The sequence below is a fragment of the Zootoca vivipara genome, chromosome 12 (assembly GCF_965207765.1).
Source record: "Zootoca vivipara chromosome 12, rZooViv2.hap1.1, whole genome shotgun sequence".
NCBI lineage: Eukaryota > Metazoa > Chordata > Lepidosauria > Squamata > Lacertidae > Zootoca > Zootoca vivipara.
In genome coordinates, this window is record NC_142595.1 from 31,713,356 (window position 1) to 31,730,027 (window position 16,672).

General features: G+C 44.1%; 2 protein-coding genes across 2 annotated transcripts in view; both read left to right on the forward strand.

Annotated features, from left to right (window-relative positions):
- LOC132592948 (epididymal sperm-binding protein 1-like) overlaps positions 1-16,672 on the forward strand; it is a 92,233-nt gene that overhangs the window by 56,982 nt on the left and 18,579 nt on the right. The window lies entirely within an intron of this gene.
- LOC148683939 (matrix metalloproteinase-9-like) lies at positions 770-7,802 on the forward strand. The gene is made up of 4 exons (XM_088656216.1): positions 770-853; positions 1,476-1,628; positions 2,762-2,926; positions 7,488-7,802. The coding sequence occupies exons 1-4, from the start codon at positions 787-789 to the stop codon at positions 7,553-7,555; spliced, it is 453 nt and encodes a 150-aa protein (XP_088512342.1). The 5' UTR covers positions 770-786; the 3' UTR covers positions 7,556-7,802.

A 16,672-nucleotide genomic window follows, 5' to 3' on the forward strand; every position in this document is an offset into this window, starting at 1 on the left:
TAATTATTTCCTCACTATACTTGTCAGCAAAAAGGCCATTCATTTCAACGTAAAAGGAAAAACAAATCAAATGGGGTTTAAGAAGTCAATGATTAAATATTGTTGGCAGACTGAAAGCCATCACAGCAGCAAATACCAACTGGTATTCACTGGATTGGTTTCTGCTTCAGACATGGGCTAAATAAGCATCAATTTCCACCTCTGTTTCCATTTCCATCTGAATTTCCCCATATCCATATCCCCTGTCGTGTTTTCAATTAGTCTGGTGATCTTTCCACACCAGAGAGGAAAATGGGGTCTTAGCCCTTTCTCTGCTGTGCTAATTATCAGTATGCAGAGATATAGGCTAAAAAGAGTAATTTTCTGTGTAAGGTTCTGTGTAAATAATGTCATAAAATGTATAATTTGCATATTACAGGCTTTTAACCACCCCGCCACTCTCCGGATCATGATGGTAGCAAAAGCATAGTAGGAAACTGTCTGTCGAGACATCTTTTCCTGGAGCATAGAGGGAATAATTCTCGATTTCAGGTCAGATGTAATCCTTTTCTAAGGAAGCTTCCTGATGTACTCATTGCAAGATAAGATCCACTTCCCTTTGTTCTTGGCATTGTGTACAAAGAGGAAACAAAAAATAATGAGGCACACTGAGCTGCTGTTGGGAAGTATAAATATATGCCATTTCTTGTGGCTGAGCAAACATCAGACACCTGTAGTTGGAGGAAGGAAGGGCAAAGTGGGACTTCTAAAAAGAGTACTTCCCCGTCAGAGTTCCTTAGAGAAGAGATGGGCTCCATCATGGCATTCCTCTTGCTCACCTGTGGTCTCTTACCATTGTTGCCTGAAGCTGTGGGTAAGAAATATTCAATTGATTGTTTCTGATTCATCTTAACGAGGCTAGTGGATCATTGATCTCTGCTTTCAAAGGATCTCTTACAGCGAGCTATCACTTGCATCAACTTGTGTTTAGCCATGGTCCTGTCTTAGTGGTAAAGATTGGGTTTTCCTGGGAAACTGGTGGGCAAAATAAAGAAAAAAATAAGCACTCAGACATGGACTGAGAAAGCATGGCTGCTGGTCCCAAGTGCCTCTACCACAGCCCAGGTTGGGTGGGATGCTCCAGTTGACTACATATGGTACCAGTCTGTGGCACACTGGGGAGGGGGGGAATGCCAGCCCACCACAGGAGACAGCTTGAGAAGCAGTGCCTTGCTCTGTATCCACTGCTCGCTCGCTCACTGCTAGTTTTTGAAACCACATTCACATGGTATTAGCCACGATCCATATTGATGCTGTAGTTTCTGCTGTTTGGTGTGTGATTTTCTTAAATCAGCTTCAATTCGACTAGAAAACTGAATGCTGAGTAAGTGGAAATTGAGACAGCTGTTGCACATGCATGGATGATAACGACATCCTTTCCAGTTAATGAATTGCAGTTCTTATTCTTACACCTTTGTCCCCTGTTTCCATTTCAGTTGGTTATCCCTGTGTCTGCCCATTTATTTACAATGGTAAATCCTATTCCTCTTGCATCAAGGCTAATGCTCGTTATCGGTGGTGTCCCACAGAAGTGTTCCCTGAGACGGGAGAAGCGGTAATAAGTTCCAGTAGAGCATGTTATTTTAAAGGTGACCTGTATTTTCTTCTACTTCTGATTTCCTGTGTCACACGTATGCATAGCCATTTTACTGTAATAAAGTAAACAGATCCTCCTCATGAACTTTAAAGCTAGATGTGGGTCTTCCATAGGCATCTGATTGGACATCGTGGAAACAAAATGTTGGATTAGATGGGCCTTTGGTCTGATGCAGCAGAACTCTTTCTGTGCTCTTAAAGAGGTTAGGGACTACCATCAGTAGCTTGTATAGATTTCCTTATGCCCGAACTATTATAAATCTCTTTCCAAGGATTAGATAAAAGTTGTTTCAAGCAACAAGATCTCTGAAGAAATGAAACACATCACCAGTATGTTCATTTGAAAAAAATGGTTCAAACTATTTACCCAAGAGGCACTTTTGTACAAATATTACCTACTAATAATTGATAAAGACCCTGATGTTGGGAAAGATTGAGGGCACTAGGAGAAGGGGACGACAGAGGACAAGATGGTTGGACAGTGTTCTCGAAGCTACGAACATGAGTTTGACCAAACTGCGGGAGGCAGTGCAAGACAGGAGTGCCTGGCGTGCTATGGTCCATGGGGTCACGAAGAGTCGGACACGACTAAACAACTAAACAACAACAACAACAACAATTGATAAAGATTGCATTGACCGGGCAGCGCTAAACTTCGGCCCTCCAAATGTTTTTGACTTCAATTCCCATCTTCCCCAACCACTGGTCCTGATAGCTAGAGATCATGGGAGTTGTAGGCCAGAACATCTGGAGGGCCGCAGTTTGGGGGGATGCCTGGCGTAGACCATAAAAGTCACATGTCATCTTTTCTAATATTACTGATATTACATTGGCATAAATGCCAGCTATCCTCATGTCTTGTTTTATATCTAGTATAACTGAATTCATTCACTTAATCTTTCTTTATAGTTTCTTGTTTCTTTAACATTATTGTCAATTTGGCAATTGTTACTTGCTCTCACAGGCTCTTGACCAATTCATTTGTCCTGGTTTGTAGCTATCTTTCTAAGCCTTTATAAAGGAGATCCCAGGCAAGGTTTATATATATGTGACCATTATTTTATTTTATTTTATGATCATCACTACTATGTTTCAATGCATATAATCTCACTCTGTTTGGGTCTAGAGAATGGAGGTAATGATGCTGGACGACCCTGTGTCTTCCCCTTTGTGTACGAGGGTGAAACCTTCTATAAATGCACCCAAAAAGATTCGCCGACGAGGCACTTCTGGTGTGCGACAACAGGGAACTTTGACAAGGATGGGAAATGGAGCTTCTGTGCTGATATCGGTGAGCATGATGCAGGGGGCTGGAATATCAGGAGTGGTTGGCCGGATGAATAATTAGTGAAGGCACCTTGTAGGCCAAGGAGAGTGAGAGGGAAGTTCAGCATTCCCCAATCTGGTGTCCTCCAGACATTTTAAACTGCAGTTCCCATCACCACTGACCAGCGGCCATATTTGTTAGGGGCAGACTGATGTGAAACACCTGGAAGGCCCCACATTGGGAGCATTGCTTTGCATGCAAAACATCAAAATTTCATTCCCCAGAATCTCCAGGTAGGGCTGGAAGAGCGTCCTTGCCAGTCAGAGTAGACAACACCAGGCTAGATGGATCTCGCGTCTGACTCAGTTTGGATTCAGCTACATTGCTCATGTTACAATGCTATAACTGCATTATAAACATGTGACACCAGTTGGCCCTGTAGAGCACAAAACGTGGTGTAATTTCACAGTTTTTTCTCTTTTGTTATAACAATTTAATTTATGACTTGTTTAAAGTGTTTCCCCCCCTGTGTGTTGATCCAGCCTTTGTCAGCTTTCTACCTTCGTATGAAAAATTTGCTTAGTCTTAGCATTCCTGAGCACAGTTCAAGGTTCAGGCCAGGACACCTGAGATGACAGGTTCGGATAGGACCATAGAGAACTGAGTAAATAGTCTTCAGACGAGTGAAAAAAAGGATTAGTTAGATGAACCACAAGTCACACATTATATAAGAGCTTGGTGCACAGTATATAATAGCTTTGTGAGCTTATATGAGAGTAAGTGGTTTGGTAGAAGTTATAGAAAAAGAAATGATATAGAAAAAACAGTGCTAATAATAATAATAATAATAATAATAATAATAATAATAATAATAATAATATTTGTACCCCACCCATCTAGCTGAGTCTCCCCAGCTACTCTGGGTGGCTCCCAATCGAGTGTTAAAAACAAAACAGCATTAAATATTAAAAACTTCCCTAAACAGGGCTTCCTTCAGATGTCTTTTAAAATTAGGATAGCTGTTTATTTCCTTGACATCTGATGGGAGGGCGTTCCACAGGCAGGCGCCATTACTGAGAAGGCCCTCTGTCTGGTTCCCTGTAACCTCACTTCTCACAATGAGGAAACCGCCAGAAGGCCCTCAGCGCTGGATCTCAGTGTCCCGGCTGAACAATGGGGGTGGAGACGCTCCTTCAGGTATACATATAGGGCTTTAAAGGTCAGCACCAAGACTTTGAATTGTGCTCAGAAACGTACTGAGAGCCAATGTAGATCTCTCAGGACTGGTGTTATATGGTCCTCGTGGCCACGCCCAGTCACCAGTCTAGCTCCCGCATTCTGGATTAATTGCAGTTTCCGGGTCACCTTCAAAGGTAGCCCACGTAGAGCTCATGGCAGTAGTCCAAGTGGGAGATACAGTCCGCAGGCAGGTAAGGTCTCAGCCTGTGTATCAGATGGAGCTGGTAGATAGCCGCCCTGGACACAGAATTAACCTACGCCTCCATGGACAGCTGTGAGTCCAAAATGCACCTGGTCCTTCAGAGGGACAGTTACTCCATTCAGGACCAGGAAGCCCCCCCCCCACGTGCCGGCCCCCTTTCCCCCCCAAAACAGTACTTCTGTCTTGTCAGGATTCAACCTCCATTTGTTAGCCGCCATCCATCCTCCAACCACCTCCGGCACTCACACAGGACATTCACCACCTTCAATGGGTCTGATTTAAAAGAGAGGTAGAGCTGGGTGTCATCTGCATATTGATGAACACCCAACCCAACCCCCCTGATGAGCTCTCCCAGCGGCTTCATATAAATATTAAAAAGCATGGGGGAGAGGACAGAACTCTGGGGCAACCCACAAGTGAGAGCCCAGGGGTCTGAATACTCATCCGCAACACCACTCTCTGGACACGGCCCAGGAGAAAGGAGCAGAACCGCTGTATAAGAGTGCCCCCATCTCCCAGCCCCTCTAGCCAGTCCAAAAGGGTGTTAATAGTTGGCCATATTGGCTGGGTCTAAATAAGTCTTTTTAAGAAGTGGTTTAATGACCGCCTCTTTCAGTGGGTCTGGGAAGTCTCCACCTTGCAGAGACCATCACCCAGTCCTTCCCAGCTCACATTTATTAGCCAGGATAGGCAAGGATTAAGGAGACAGGTGGTTGGTTTCACTCGTCCAAGCAGCCTGTCCACATCCTCGGAGGTAACAGATTGGAATTGATCCCACATAACATGACTAGACAGGACTCTAGCACTCTCCCGCCCCAGCCCTGCTCCTACAGTGGATTCTACCTCCTTCTGAATCTGAGCGACTTTATCTGCAAAAAACTTTGCAAAAGCATTGCAGGGGATCTTGGGGTCTCTAGCAGGCCCCGGTGACGAAGGTGGTTCCAATAGATTGTGAACCACCTGAAAGAGTGTCCTGCTGCTGTTTTCTGCAGCTACAATACAGGCGGTGAAGAAGGTCCTCTTCGCCGTCGCCATTGCCACTTGGTAGGCTCAACATTGAGCTCTTGCCCATGTCTGGTCTGAGTTTTCCACCACTGGGACTCTAGCTGTCTCAACGATTGTTTCATCGCCCTCAACTCCAGGAAAAACCTCGGGGCTGTCCTGGCTCCATGCAATGGGAGAGGCCGCTTTAGAGCCAGACAGTTAACAGCCCTGGTTAACTCCGCATTCCTGTGGGCCACCACGGTATCAGCTGAAAGGCCATCAACATGGGATAAAACACCCCAAACCACTCTCTGGAAGCCAATTGGATCCATTAAGTGGTGGTGGGGGCATCCAATTCGGTCCCACCTCCCTGCAGAAGGGAAGGGTCACAGAGAAGTCCCTTTGCACCAGGAAGTGATCTGACCATGGCACTTCTTTTGTTTCACTTTTAAAGGTGTCAGATCACCAACATCTGTAGAGGTAAACACCAGGTCTAAGGCATGTCTGTGGCTATGAATTGGACCAAACTTATTCAGGGACAGCCCCATGGAGGCCATGCTTTCCATGAAGTCCCAAGCTGCTCCTTGTAAGTTTATGTCGCCATGTTTCCAGCAGCTTCCTGGGGCCTCTTAAGCTGTGGCGGTGAGTGTAGGCTCCACTTTCTAGGCCCAATGGAATTGGCTGGAGGAGGGAGCGGTCTCCATCACTCACATGTGTTATAAACATGTAACACCAGATGGCGCTGTAGAGCACAAAACATTTATATGTGATTTTATTTATTTTTGCACCTGTCCTCCAAGGAACTCAAGGTGGTGCACATGGCTCCCCTGCTCCCCATGTTATCCTCATAACATCCCTGAGATATTGGTCAGGAAGAGGGTTGGTGACCAGTAGGATCAGCAGCACAATCTACACCACCAAAGTGACATGCAGAAAGGTGGCTGTGAATCTTCCCCTGCTGTTCATACCCCGCCCCTCCCACCTACATCCCTTCTTTTCCAAAAGGACTCACTCACAGTACTGAAGTTTAATAAAAAAATTCCTTCAGTAGCACCTTAAAGACCAACTAAGTTTTTATTTTGGTATGAGCTTTCGTGTGCATGCACACTTCTTCAGAATTTAGAAGTACTTCAGAGTTTAGAAGTACTGAAGTTTGTTTGGGAGAAAAGGGATGCTGAGGATGGTTTGCTGAAGAAGTCACTGTGCAGAAGAAGGGTTCAGCAAGCCCTGCCCGACTGCCCATTTGATACTTCAAATGGCACCCCTATTCCTTTGCTTTATTGTGGACTTGTCATCATGACATGTAATTTAGGCCTTGTGGTGACATGATTGTTTGTGAGCTCTGGCTTTTGCTAATAGTGCCAAAACTCTCTTCATTGTTCAAGATTTTATTCATAAATGCATCCAGAAGTGCAGTGGGTCATATCCCACTAACATGTACTTTGAGTATACCCACTGAAATTAGCCATGCCCATTAATTTCAGTGGGTCTACTCTGAGCATGACTAACATTTGTAGAATGAGTTGACATTGTACAGTGAGTACTGAGCATTCAGTGGATGTCAGATGATCAAACTGGAATGGATCTGGGAAAAGCCCAATCTCCACAGGTGCTTAAAACTTTATGTATGGTGCTTGCAATATGGCTCTAAAGCAGGGGTCAGCAAACTTTTTCAGCAGCGAGCCAGTCCACTGTCCCTCAGTCCTTGTGGGGGCCGGATTATATTTTGAAAAAAAATGTGAACTAATTCCTATGCCCCACAAATAACCCAGAGATGCATTTTAAATAAAAGGACACATTCTATGCATGTAAAAACATGCTGATTCCAGGACCGTCTGCGGGCCGGATTTAGAAGGCAATTGGGCCGCATCTGGCCCCCGGACCTTAGTTTGGGGACCCTGCTCTAAAGCACGGTTTGGAAATGCTAAAAGGCAATGCTATGATGAGTCACTGATGTTTAGCATGTGGAGAGAATTCTGGGTCACAGTGCCCACAGGTTTGTTGTAGATATAAATTAATAGTTATGAAGTAAATCTGCTGTACTTCCCAGAACTTGTTAGTTGGAAGAATTATTTCCATTTTTTAATCATTTGGGCTATAGGTTTCATTGGAACTGTTTAACATAAATGATATTTTGTCTACTCTGTTCTCATTTTCCAGGCGATTATCAAGGTAACGGCTGCAAAAGTCTGAATCCTGTTATCCAGTCTGGATGGGTGGATGGGTAAATGAAAGATCATTGGGTGCGCCGACTAGAAGCCTTGCTTAGTGGGTTGTGCTGCAAATAATTTAGAAGAATGATGACCCTGTTACCGATATATAAAGTCTGACCCTATATAACCCTGATGGTGGCCTAAAAATAAATAAGATGTGGCAGTGGGAGATTATTAATCTTTGTCAAACTGTATCTTTGTGCTACAAAAATAAAACATTTCTTTTAGTTTGCCAAGCAGCATAAAAAAATGTATGATGAGTGATCACTATGAAATATGATGAGTGTGGGAGAAAGTTTTTGCAACTGCATGAATGAGATTGCATAGTCTTCATAGGATGAATGAAAATATGTACATGTGGCTGGTTGTATGTGAGTGTTCGTGTGTTCTATCACACACTTCACCCAAACATCCAAAAGCTGCCCAAGGGGTCTTTCGCTTTCACTGGTTCATGTCAAAGAAATATCTGTAGTAGATAAAGTGAGTATGATTCAGTATTCAGAGATATCCTAGTTAAAGCCAGCAGCAAGCATCAACCAAGCAAAGCTCTCATGCCCAGCCAATGCCCTCAGCCCTGAAGGGGACAGCCCTGCCACCCCATTCAACTGTGGTCACTTCCTTTGAAAATTCTGCCTTCTCAGCTCCTCTCCTTGGATAGAACTTAATGCAAACACATCAGATCAATACTTTCTGTACTAAAAAATGCAGGCGGACAGTGTCATCCACTCCTAACTCGGAAAGCCACTTTTGAAGGATATCATGTTTGATGGTATTGAAAGTAGCTGAGAGGTCAATGAGAATTAACAGAGGCACATTCCCCCTATCTCTCTCCTAACAGAGGTCATCACAGAGGGCGACCAAAGCAGTTTCTGTGCCCAAATCAGGCCTAAACCTTGATTGAAATAGGTTCATTTGATAAAAACCTCAACATTTATTTCTTTCAATATGAGAAATGTTGGTGGCATAATAATAATAGTAGTAGTAGTAGTAGTAGTAGTAGTAGTAGTAGTAATAATACTACTGGGCAGCTTCCAACAGAAAAATAAAACACAGTAATCTATTAAACATTAAAAGCCTCCCTTAACAGGGCTGCCTTCAGATGTCTTCTAAAAGTCTGGTGCGACATATCCCCGACACTGACAATAAATTATGAGACGAAGGGGGTCCAGGGGAGAGGCAAACCCCACTCACCTAATTTTGCCTTAAGATAAACCCCTCTATATTTCTATGCTCCGTAGTAATGCGAGTCTAATTCCAACTTACGTGGCCTTGTAGCATAAATACCCAGGGCTATTTAAATTAACAACCTCTTGCCTACAGTAAAGGTCCTCCCTCACCTCGCATACCCCCTGTATCAGTTTACTTTACCACCTAGGAAACTTTGTGGCATTCTAGGTTTTCACTATATTGCCCCTTCTGTGTGACACTAGGACACAAACTAACACCCCTTTTTCCTTAGGTAAGTTTTGCCCTATTTTGTTTTGCCACCTCTGTGAGTATTTGATACGCTGCTGGAAAAACTATCATGATGGTCCTCGGCACAAAAAGGTGAATTTTATTTTCTTGAGAACGTAGGTTTTTCATAATTCATAAGCTTACAAACTTAGGTACAGCTAAACATTAACTCCGTCAAACTTCAGCATCAAGGTACCCTAAGTGTAACCTAAACCACCACTATCCTGGCCCCACACCCTTCTCCTTTCCTCTTCTTCACCACACTCCCTCTCCCTCTCCAACTGCCAAAACGGCCATTCCCTCATTTTAAACCGGGAACCGCCCCGCCCCCAAAGGAAGCGCTGTCAGTTAAGTTGGAGGTGGAGTAACTCTTTCTGAGCCAGGGTGTAATAAACATTCCATACTAGGGCTAATCCATTACATCTAGTACCGTGTTTCCCCCTTTTTAAGGCGTAGTCATAAAATAAGCCATAGCAGCATTTCTAAGCATTTGAGAAATATAAACCGTACCCCGAAAATAAGCCATAGTGATAGGCGCTGTGCGGAAGAGAGCACTGAGCTCCCCGAGTCAGCAGCAGCAACGCCGGCCGCAGCAGTGTTTGCTGAGTCCTTTCTTGCTTTTGGGACTTGGTTACTGTGCTGGCTTGGGATGGTGTGTGTGCAATTGCTGTTGCTGCTTCGTGTTTTTCAGCTGGATTCTCTGGGTTCTAAGCACTTTCCCCCGTTTGTTTGCGAAGCAGCACTCGGCTGCAGCCCCTGCCTCTCCCGGCGGCTGCATGAATGCGAGGCTGGTCGATCCCCAGGAGGCTGCAGTTGATCGCTATCTCCTTTTCCATTTCTTTTGTCTTTGAGCACCCGGCCCCGGCCCCTCTCCCCTTCGTGGAATGAAGAACGGAGTTTTAGCAGCATTTCCTCATTATAAAAAAAAGGTCAGGAACTTTTACTTTAACCTCAAAAATGGGATATTTCCTCTCTCTAAAAACAACTCTGACCTGAACACCAATAAAACGGGGGTAGATCACCTCCAGTTTATAAATCCGCAAGTAGATCGCAGTCTCCTGGAAGTTGGGCTCTATACTTTGGCTGATTGCAAGCCTTTGCATCTTTAAAAAACAAAAACCATGCGCTTCTCAGTCTTAATTTTCCTTTAATTCATCCCCCTATACCCTCCTCCAACCATTGCCTCCTTCCATTCCTTACCCCCCTCCCTCTCTCCCCACTTCCCTCACTCCTGTGCGATCTCATTTAGTCATATACTTGCTTTTTCTGTTGTGTTGTCTATTTTATATTTAATATTATTACCCTTTATGATGTTATTTTTTCCCTTGCGATAATTATTTATTTTTTATCTTTAACTAACTTTCCTTTCCATATTTTTCCATATGTAACTCAACACTTTCCCATTCCTTCTTAACTCTGGATAGATTGCCCCCCCCATTATTGTTGTTAATTTTACAATTCCTGGATTTTTTATGGAACCGAACAGCTCGGGTACTTCAGAATGTGCCTTCTGTTGCTACAGGGCTATGGGGCTTCACTATTTGACGCCCCCCCCCGGTTGGGATTTTTAAAGTAGTTCTGTGAGTCCCAGGGCGCAGAATCACCCCCGATCCTTTCCTTTGTCTAAACAGACCTCTTCCCCCCTGACTTTGGAAGGCTGTGCTTCAAGGGTGATACCAGGGGTTTTTTAAGACCTGCGCCTCTTAAGGATTGTTACGGTCCATAACTTCCATTGCTTTCTACAGGGTTGGGGGTTTAAAGCACTGCCACCCCCACCCCACCCTGCAGGCGCTCGGAACTGGCAGCGCCAACAACGCGCCCAGCACCGCGCAGAAGAGAGCACTGAGCGTCCTGAGCCAGTGGGTCCCAGTTGTACCAGCACTTTTTTTAAAAAAGACACCCCCTGAAAATAAGCCACTGTGTGTTTTTTTGAGGGAAAAAAGTTATAAGACGGTGTCTTAAAAAAGGGGAAACACGGTAGTTGTTTTTCTCTTTGACATCTGATGGGAGGGCGTTTCACAGGGCAGGCGCCACCACCGAGGAGGCCCTCTGCCTAGTTCCCTGCAACTTGGCTTCTGGCAATGAGGGAACCGCCAGAAGGCCCTAGTGCTGGACCTCAGTGTCTGGGCAGAACGATGGGGGTGGACCCCGGTTACCTAGAAAACCCAACAAATTCCATATTTCAAACCAGTGTCGGACTTTCCCATTCAATCCAGCCTTTAATCCCATGTTAAACTATTTAACCCACCCCCACCCTATCCACAAACATCCAACAGTATTTTATACACTCAACATGTTGTTTCCCCAATCTTGTTGCTTCCCTACACCCTCCTCCCATCCCTGTTTCCCAGTGATTTCCCTGCCCTCCCTCTCTCACTGAGAGTGCAAGGGTCCTCCCTGGGTCTCCATTGAGGGGTTCTTTAATCAAGTCCATAGGTTGTCCCACATCTCTCACTTGTGGGACATTTTGCCATCCTTGTTGCTCCTCTTCTTTGTAACTTTGAAATTCTTCTCGATTGCCATTATTGTCTGCCATTTGTAATTCTTCCTCTAGTTCCTCAGAGCTGGTCTGTCCTCTTTCCTCATCCTTTTCCATGCTGTCGCTTGTCTCCTCAAGTCTTTTATTAATTTGTCTCCATTGCAAATTATTCTTGTCCAGCTCATCTTTAATATACAAAATTCCCACGTAAATCTTTTGATAATAAAAGTCTTGTGATAGTGTTGGGGTTTCCATCATCATTGCTCTCAGATCCCGTGGGAAAACAGCAGATAATGAAACCGGACGTGGCAGGAATCAAATTTCATAGTGGAATCCATTTTAAGTCCCGTTCTGGCTACTCCATTAATCCAAATTATTCACATAGTCCATCATAATACCAACAGAAAATTTAAATCCATTCACTGTTCTCTCCGGGAGCCAAAATCCAGCCTCCGGAGGGTTTCAAAGTCTAATTTCTGGTAAATTGGTTGCTCCTCTCACTGTAGCAGGGGCCCAAAGGGCCCCAATTAAGGTGATAATGTAAATCCCTATACATTCTAGAACATGCTTATAATAATGAATTATGGGAACTTGTTGCTTTAAGAAACTGATGATCTAGCAAGATGCCGTTCTTTTACCAGAACAGAAGGTCAGCTAACACGCAAATCACAAAGAAGCAATTCATAAACTAGAACACAAATTGTTATATAGTACACGTAACACAGGTTCCCAACACGCATACTATCTCACAATGTAACATCTTATTGAGAATCAAAGGCCTAGCAATCCTGGGCCTAGTTAGCAATGCTTATTGCGCATGCGTATTAGATTAGGTAATGACATACGTATTAAATATGAAATGAGACAATGATGAATATTAAAATATTAAATGATGTAATGCTTTATGTGATTGGTTAAATCAAAATCCTTTGTCTAAAATGTTATAAATTCCTGCCCGACCTTTGGGCGGGGTTGCAGTTTTGCGAAAAGATTCGACTGTAACCTTATTGCTTTGCAATAAACAAAATGGACTCCTAACTCCTCTTATCTCTGAGTTTTATTGGCTAACTCAGAAGATAAGCCATTTTTTGGCTTACAACATCACTCCCCCTGTTAGGGATCAGGTTACTGTCTGTTAAGATAATCAATGTGGGAGACCGACTTCCGGTTTTTTTAAGTCTCCCAACCTGTCCATTTCTTCAATAAAAATATTGCCGCTCAAAAATTTTACTCACGTGGAGCTTTTATTCCAAATTCTTTAATTTACGGAAGGCATCCACTGCTGACTGACTGACGGATCAGGGCTTCGCGACTGGAGGTGGTGATGATGCCCAAAATGGCTCCCGCAGCTACCACTCCGCTGACTCTCGAGAACTCTGCCGAGCTTCACGGGCAGTGGAGGAGCCGCGTTACGGAGCTCCGCCGGGCCAATTTAGCCCCCGGGACGCTCAACCCAAGGTTTGGTTGGGATCCGCGTGCCCACGCGGGAATCCCCCGCCTCCGCGAAAGCCAGAAGCCTCGGAGCTCGAGTCTTCCGCGCCCTCTCGCCAGCGCAGTAAACCGTAGCTTTTAAGACATGCTGGGTCTAGGCATTAGAAGGGCCTGGTACACACAAATCCATAACTCTAGTCTGAGAATTTGTATGTTTCACTCAAGTGAGGCTATGAGGTGCCGGGTTCCTATAGCTGAACACTATGGTATGCATGCCTGTTGTCTTTGTCCATGGAGTAAGGACCTAACAGAAGCAGAAGACATCAAGAAGAGGTGGCAGGAATACACAGAGGAATTATACCAGAAAGATATGGAGGTCTCGTACACCCCAGGTAGTGTGGTTGCTGACCTTGAGCCAGACATCTTGGAGAGTGAAGTCAAATGGGCCTTAGAAAGCACTGCTAATAACAAGGCCAGTGGAAGTGATGATATTCCAGCTGAACTATTTAAAATTTTAAAAGATGATGCTGTTAAGTTGCTACACCCAATATGCCAGCAAGTTTGGAAAACTCAGCAATGGCCAGAGGATTGGAGAAGATCAGTCTACATCCCAATTCCAAAGAAGGGCAGTGCCAAAGAATGCTCCAACTACCGCACAATTGCGCTCATTTCACACACTAGCAAGGTTATGCTTAAAATTCTACAAGGCAGGCTTAGGCAGTATGTGGACCGAGAACTCCCAGAAGTGCAAGCTGGATTTCGAAAGGGCAGAGGAACCAGAGACCAAATAGCAAACATGCGCTGGATTATGGAGAAAGCTAGAGAGTTCCAGAAAAACGTCTACTTCTGCTTCATTGACTATGCAAAAGCCTTTGACTGTGTCGACCACAGCAAACTTTGGCAAGTTCTTAAAGAAATGGGAGTGCCTGATCACCTCATCTGTCTCCTGAGAAATCTCTATGTGGGACAAGAAGCTACAGTTAGAACTGGATATGGAACAACTGATTGGTTCAAAATTGGGAAAGGAGTACGACAAGGTTGTATATTGTCTCCCTGCTTATTTAACTTATATGCAGAATTCATCATGCGAAAGGCTGGACTAGATGAATCCCAAGCCGGAATTAGGATTGCCGGAAGAAATATCAACAACCTCAGATATGCAGATGACACAACCTTGATGGCAGAAAGCGAGGAGGAATTAAAGAACCTTTTAATGAGGGTGAAAGAGGAGAGCGCAAAATATGGTCTGAAGCTCAACATCAAAAAAACCAAGATCATGGCCACTGGTCCCATCACCTCCTGGCAAATAGAAGGGGAAGAAATGGAGGCAGTGAGAGATTTTACTTTCTTGGGCTCCTTGATCACTGCAGATGGTGACAGCAGTCACGAAATTAAAAGACGCCTGCTTCTTGGGAGAAAAGCAATGACAAACCTAGATAGCATCTTAAAAAGCAGAGACATCACCTTGACAACAAAGGTCCGTATAGTTAAAGCTATGGTTTTCCCAGTAGTGATGTATGGAAGTGAGAGCTGGACCATAAAGAAGGCTGATCGCCGAAGAATTGATGCTTTTGAATTATGGTGCTGGAGGAGACTCTTGAGAGTCCCATGGACTGCAAGAAGATCAAACCTATCCATTCTGAAGGAAATCAGCCCTGAGTGCTCCCTGGAAGGACAGATCGTGAAGCTGAGGCTCCAATACTTTGGCCACCTCATGAGAAGAGAAGAATCCTTGGAAAAGACCCAGATGTTGGGAAAGATTGAGGGCACTAGGAGAAGGGGACGACAGAGGACAAGATGGTTGGACAGTGTTCTCGAAGCTACGATCATGAGTTTGACCAAACTGCGGGAGGCAGTGCAAGACAGGAGTGCCTGGCGTGCTATGGTCCATGGGGTCACGAAGAGTCGGACACGACTAAACGACTAAACAACAACAACATGGTATGCATATACTAGCATGGTTTTATATATGTGGAAAATGCATATAAAGATTAATAAACATGTGCTTCTATGTGCTTGTGTTGCACATAGAATGTTTTCTGCTTGTCCTGTTCACTCTCAGGGAATGCCCACTCTTGAGAAACAAATTGGAACAAATGGGAATCTGGTGAAATACAAAATTGCTGTTTGCTCCAATTAAGCGTTAAAAATATATTTTCCCTGGGGGAAAGAGCAGGACAAGAGGAAATGTGGATAAGTCCTAAGGGCACTGTGCATATGCACTCTACATTTGGTGTGGTCTGGCCATCTAATTTTAAAGCTTGTGCAGTGCAGAAAATGTGCCATATGGAAAGCTGAAGGGAGCGTGTCTTGATGAAGGAGCATGTGCCTTAAATGCTTAAATTGCCAAGCTCACTCCTTACATGCTTAACATGCCATGCTCTACTCAAGAGTAGTCAATATTGAGCTGGTTCCAGGATTGTCATATGTTTTCTTTTTCTAGGACATGTCTTCTTTTTCATGGGTAGACTCATTACTCATTAGAGTCATCACAGTGATCCATAGTTAAAAGTAGAAGTTGACAAATGTGTCCTCTTTCTTGCTCTTCAAAATTTGGCAACCCTAGAAATTGAACCAATGGTCTGAATCAGTAATAGTGTGGCCATACTTCCACAATTTCCCAGACATGTCTGGAATACTGCAGTTGGAAGCAGTGTCTGGGCAGAAATTGGTAAAAATGTCTGGGAGAATCTGGATGTACCCATGTCAGCAGTGTTGTTTTGGGCGATTTCCCTTTTAAAATAGCTTCAAAGGTTCATCCCCCCAAAATAAATTTGCCAAAAAAGCTCAACAACTGCTTCAATATTTGAAATATGGCAATCCTATCTATGGGGCCTCATATGAATTGATTTTTTAAAAAATAATTTTTTTAATGCAAGTGGTTGCCAAAATGGTTAAAACTGAATTTAAGACTGGAAAAAGTAGAAGTTTGGAGATCCAGTATTGATAGCATGAATCAAACGTACATCACATATCTGAGTTACTGCTGATGAAGGATCCTAACATGAAACTAAAACAGCCCAGCAATGACTACCGTGGTACCTCAAGTTATGAATTTAATTTGTTCCGGAGGTCCGTTCTTAACCTGAAACTGTTCTTAACCTGAGGGACCACTTTAGCTAATGGGGCCTCCTGCTGCTGTCGTGCTGCCGGCGCACAACTTCTGTTCTCTTCCTCCAAAAGACCTATAATTAAACCCCAATATACCATCTACCCATGCATACCACAAAGGAAAGGAGGGAGCAAAGTTCAAGTTTCTTCTGAACGTTAGTTCTTATTAGAAACGGGATCTTGGCAGATCTCTTCTCATAAAAACATGTTCTCTTTTTCTTCCTGCCACTCCTCCTCTCCTACATCGAGGACCAATGGCCGACCTTAGAGACCCTTGTGTCTTCCTTTCATATACGAAGGCAAAATTTACTCATCTTGCACAACAGATGGGCCATCCAATGGAAAGCCCTGGTGCTCTCTGACCAGCAACCATGATGATAAACCCCATTGGAGAGACTGTGATTCCTCAGGTAAGGGGAAAACAGAGGGGAGGAAAACAGAGTTGGATAGACTTTTAAGAGTGGTATTAATGATTGGTTTGGAGCTTTATATGGGCAGGAAGAGGTGGATTACGGTGATTCAATGTGAGGGAGAAAAATATATGCCATTTTCTGGCCATTCTCTGTGACCCATGAGAGCAGCAAAATAACCAGACTGTACAACAATGGTGGGATTAAAGCAGGTCAAATCTTTATTGACAGCAGCAGGCAGGGCAA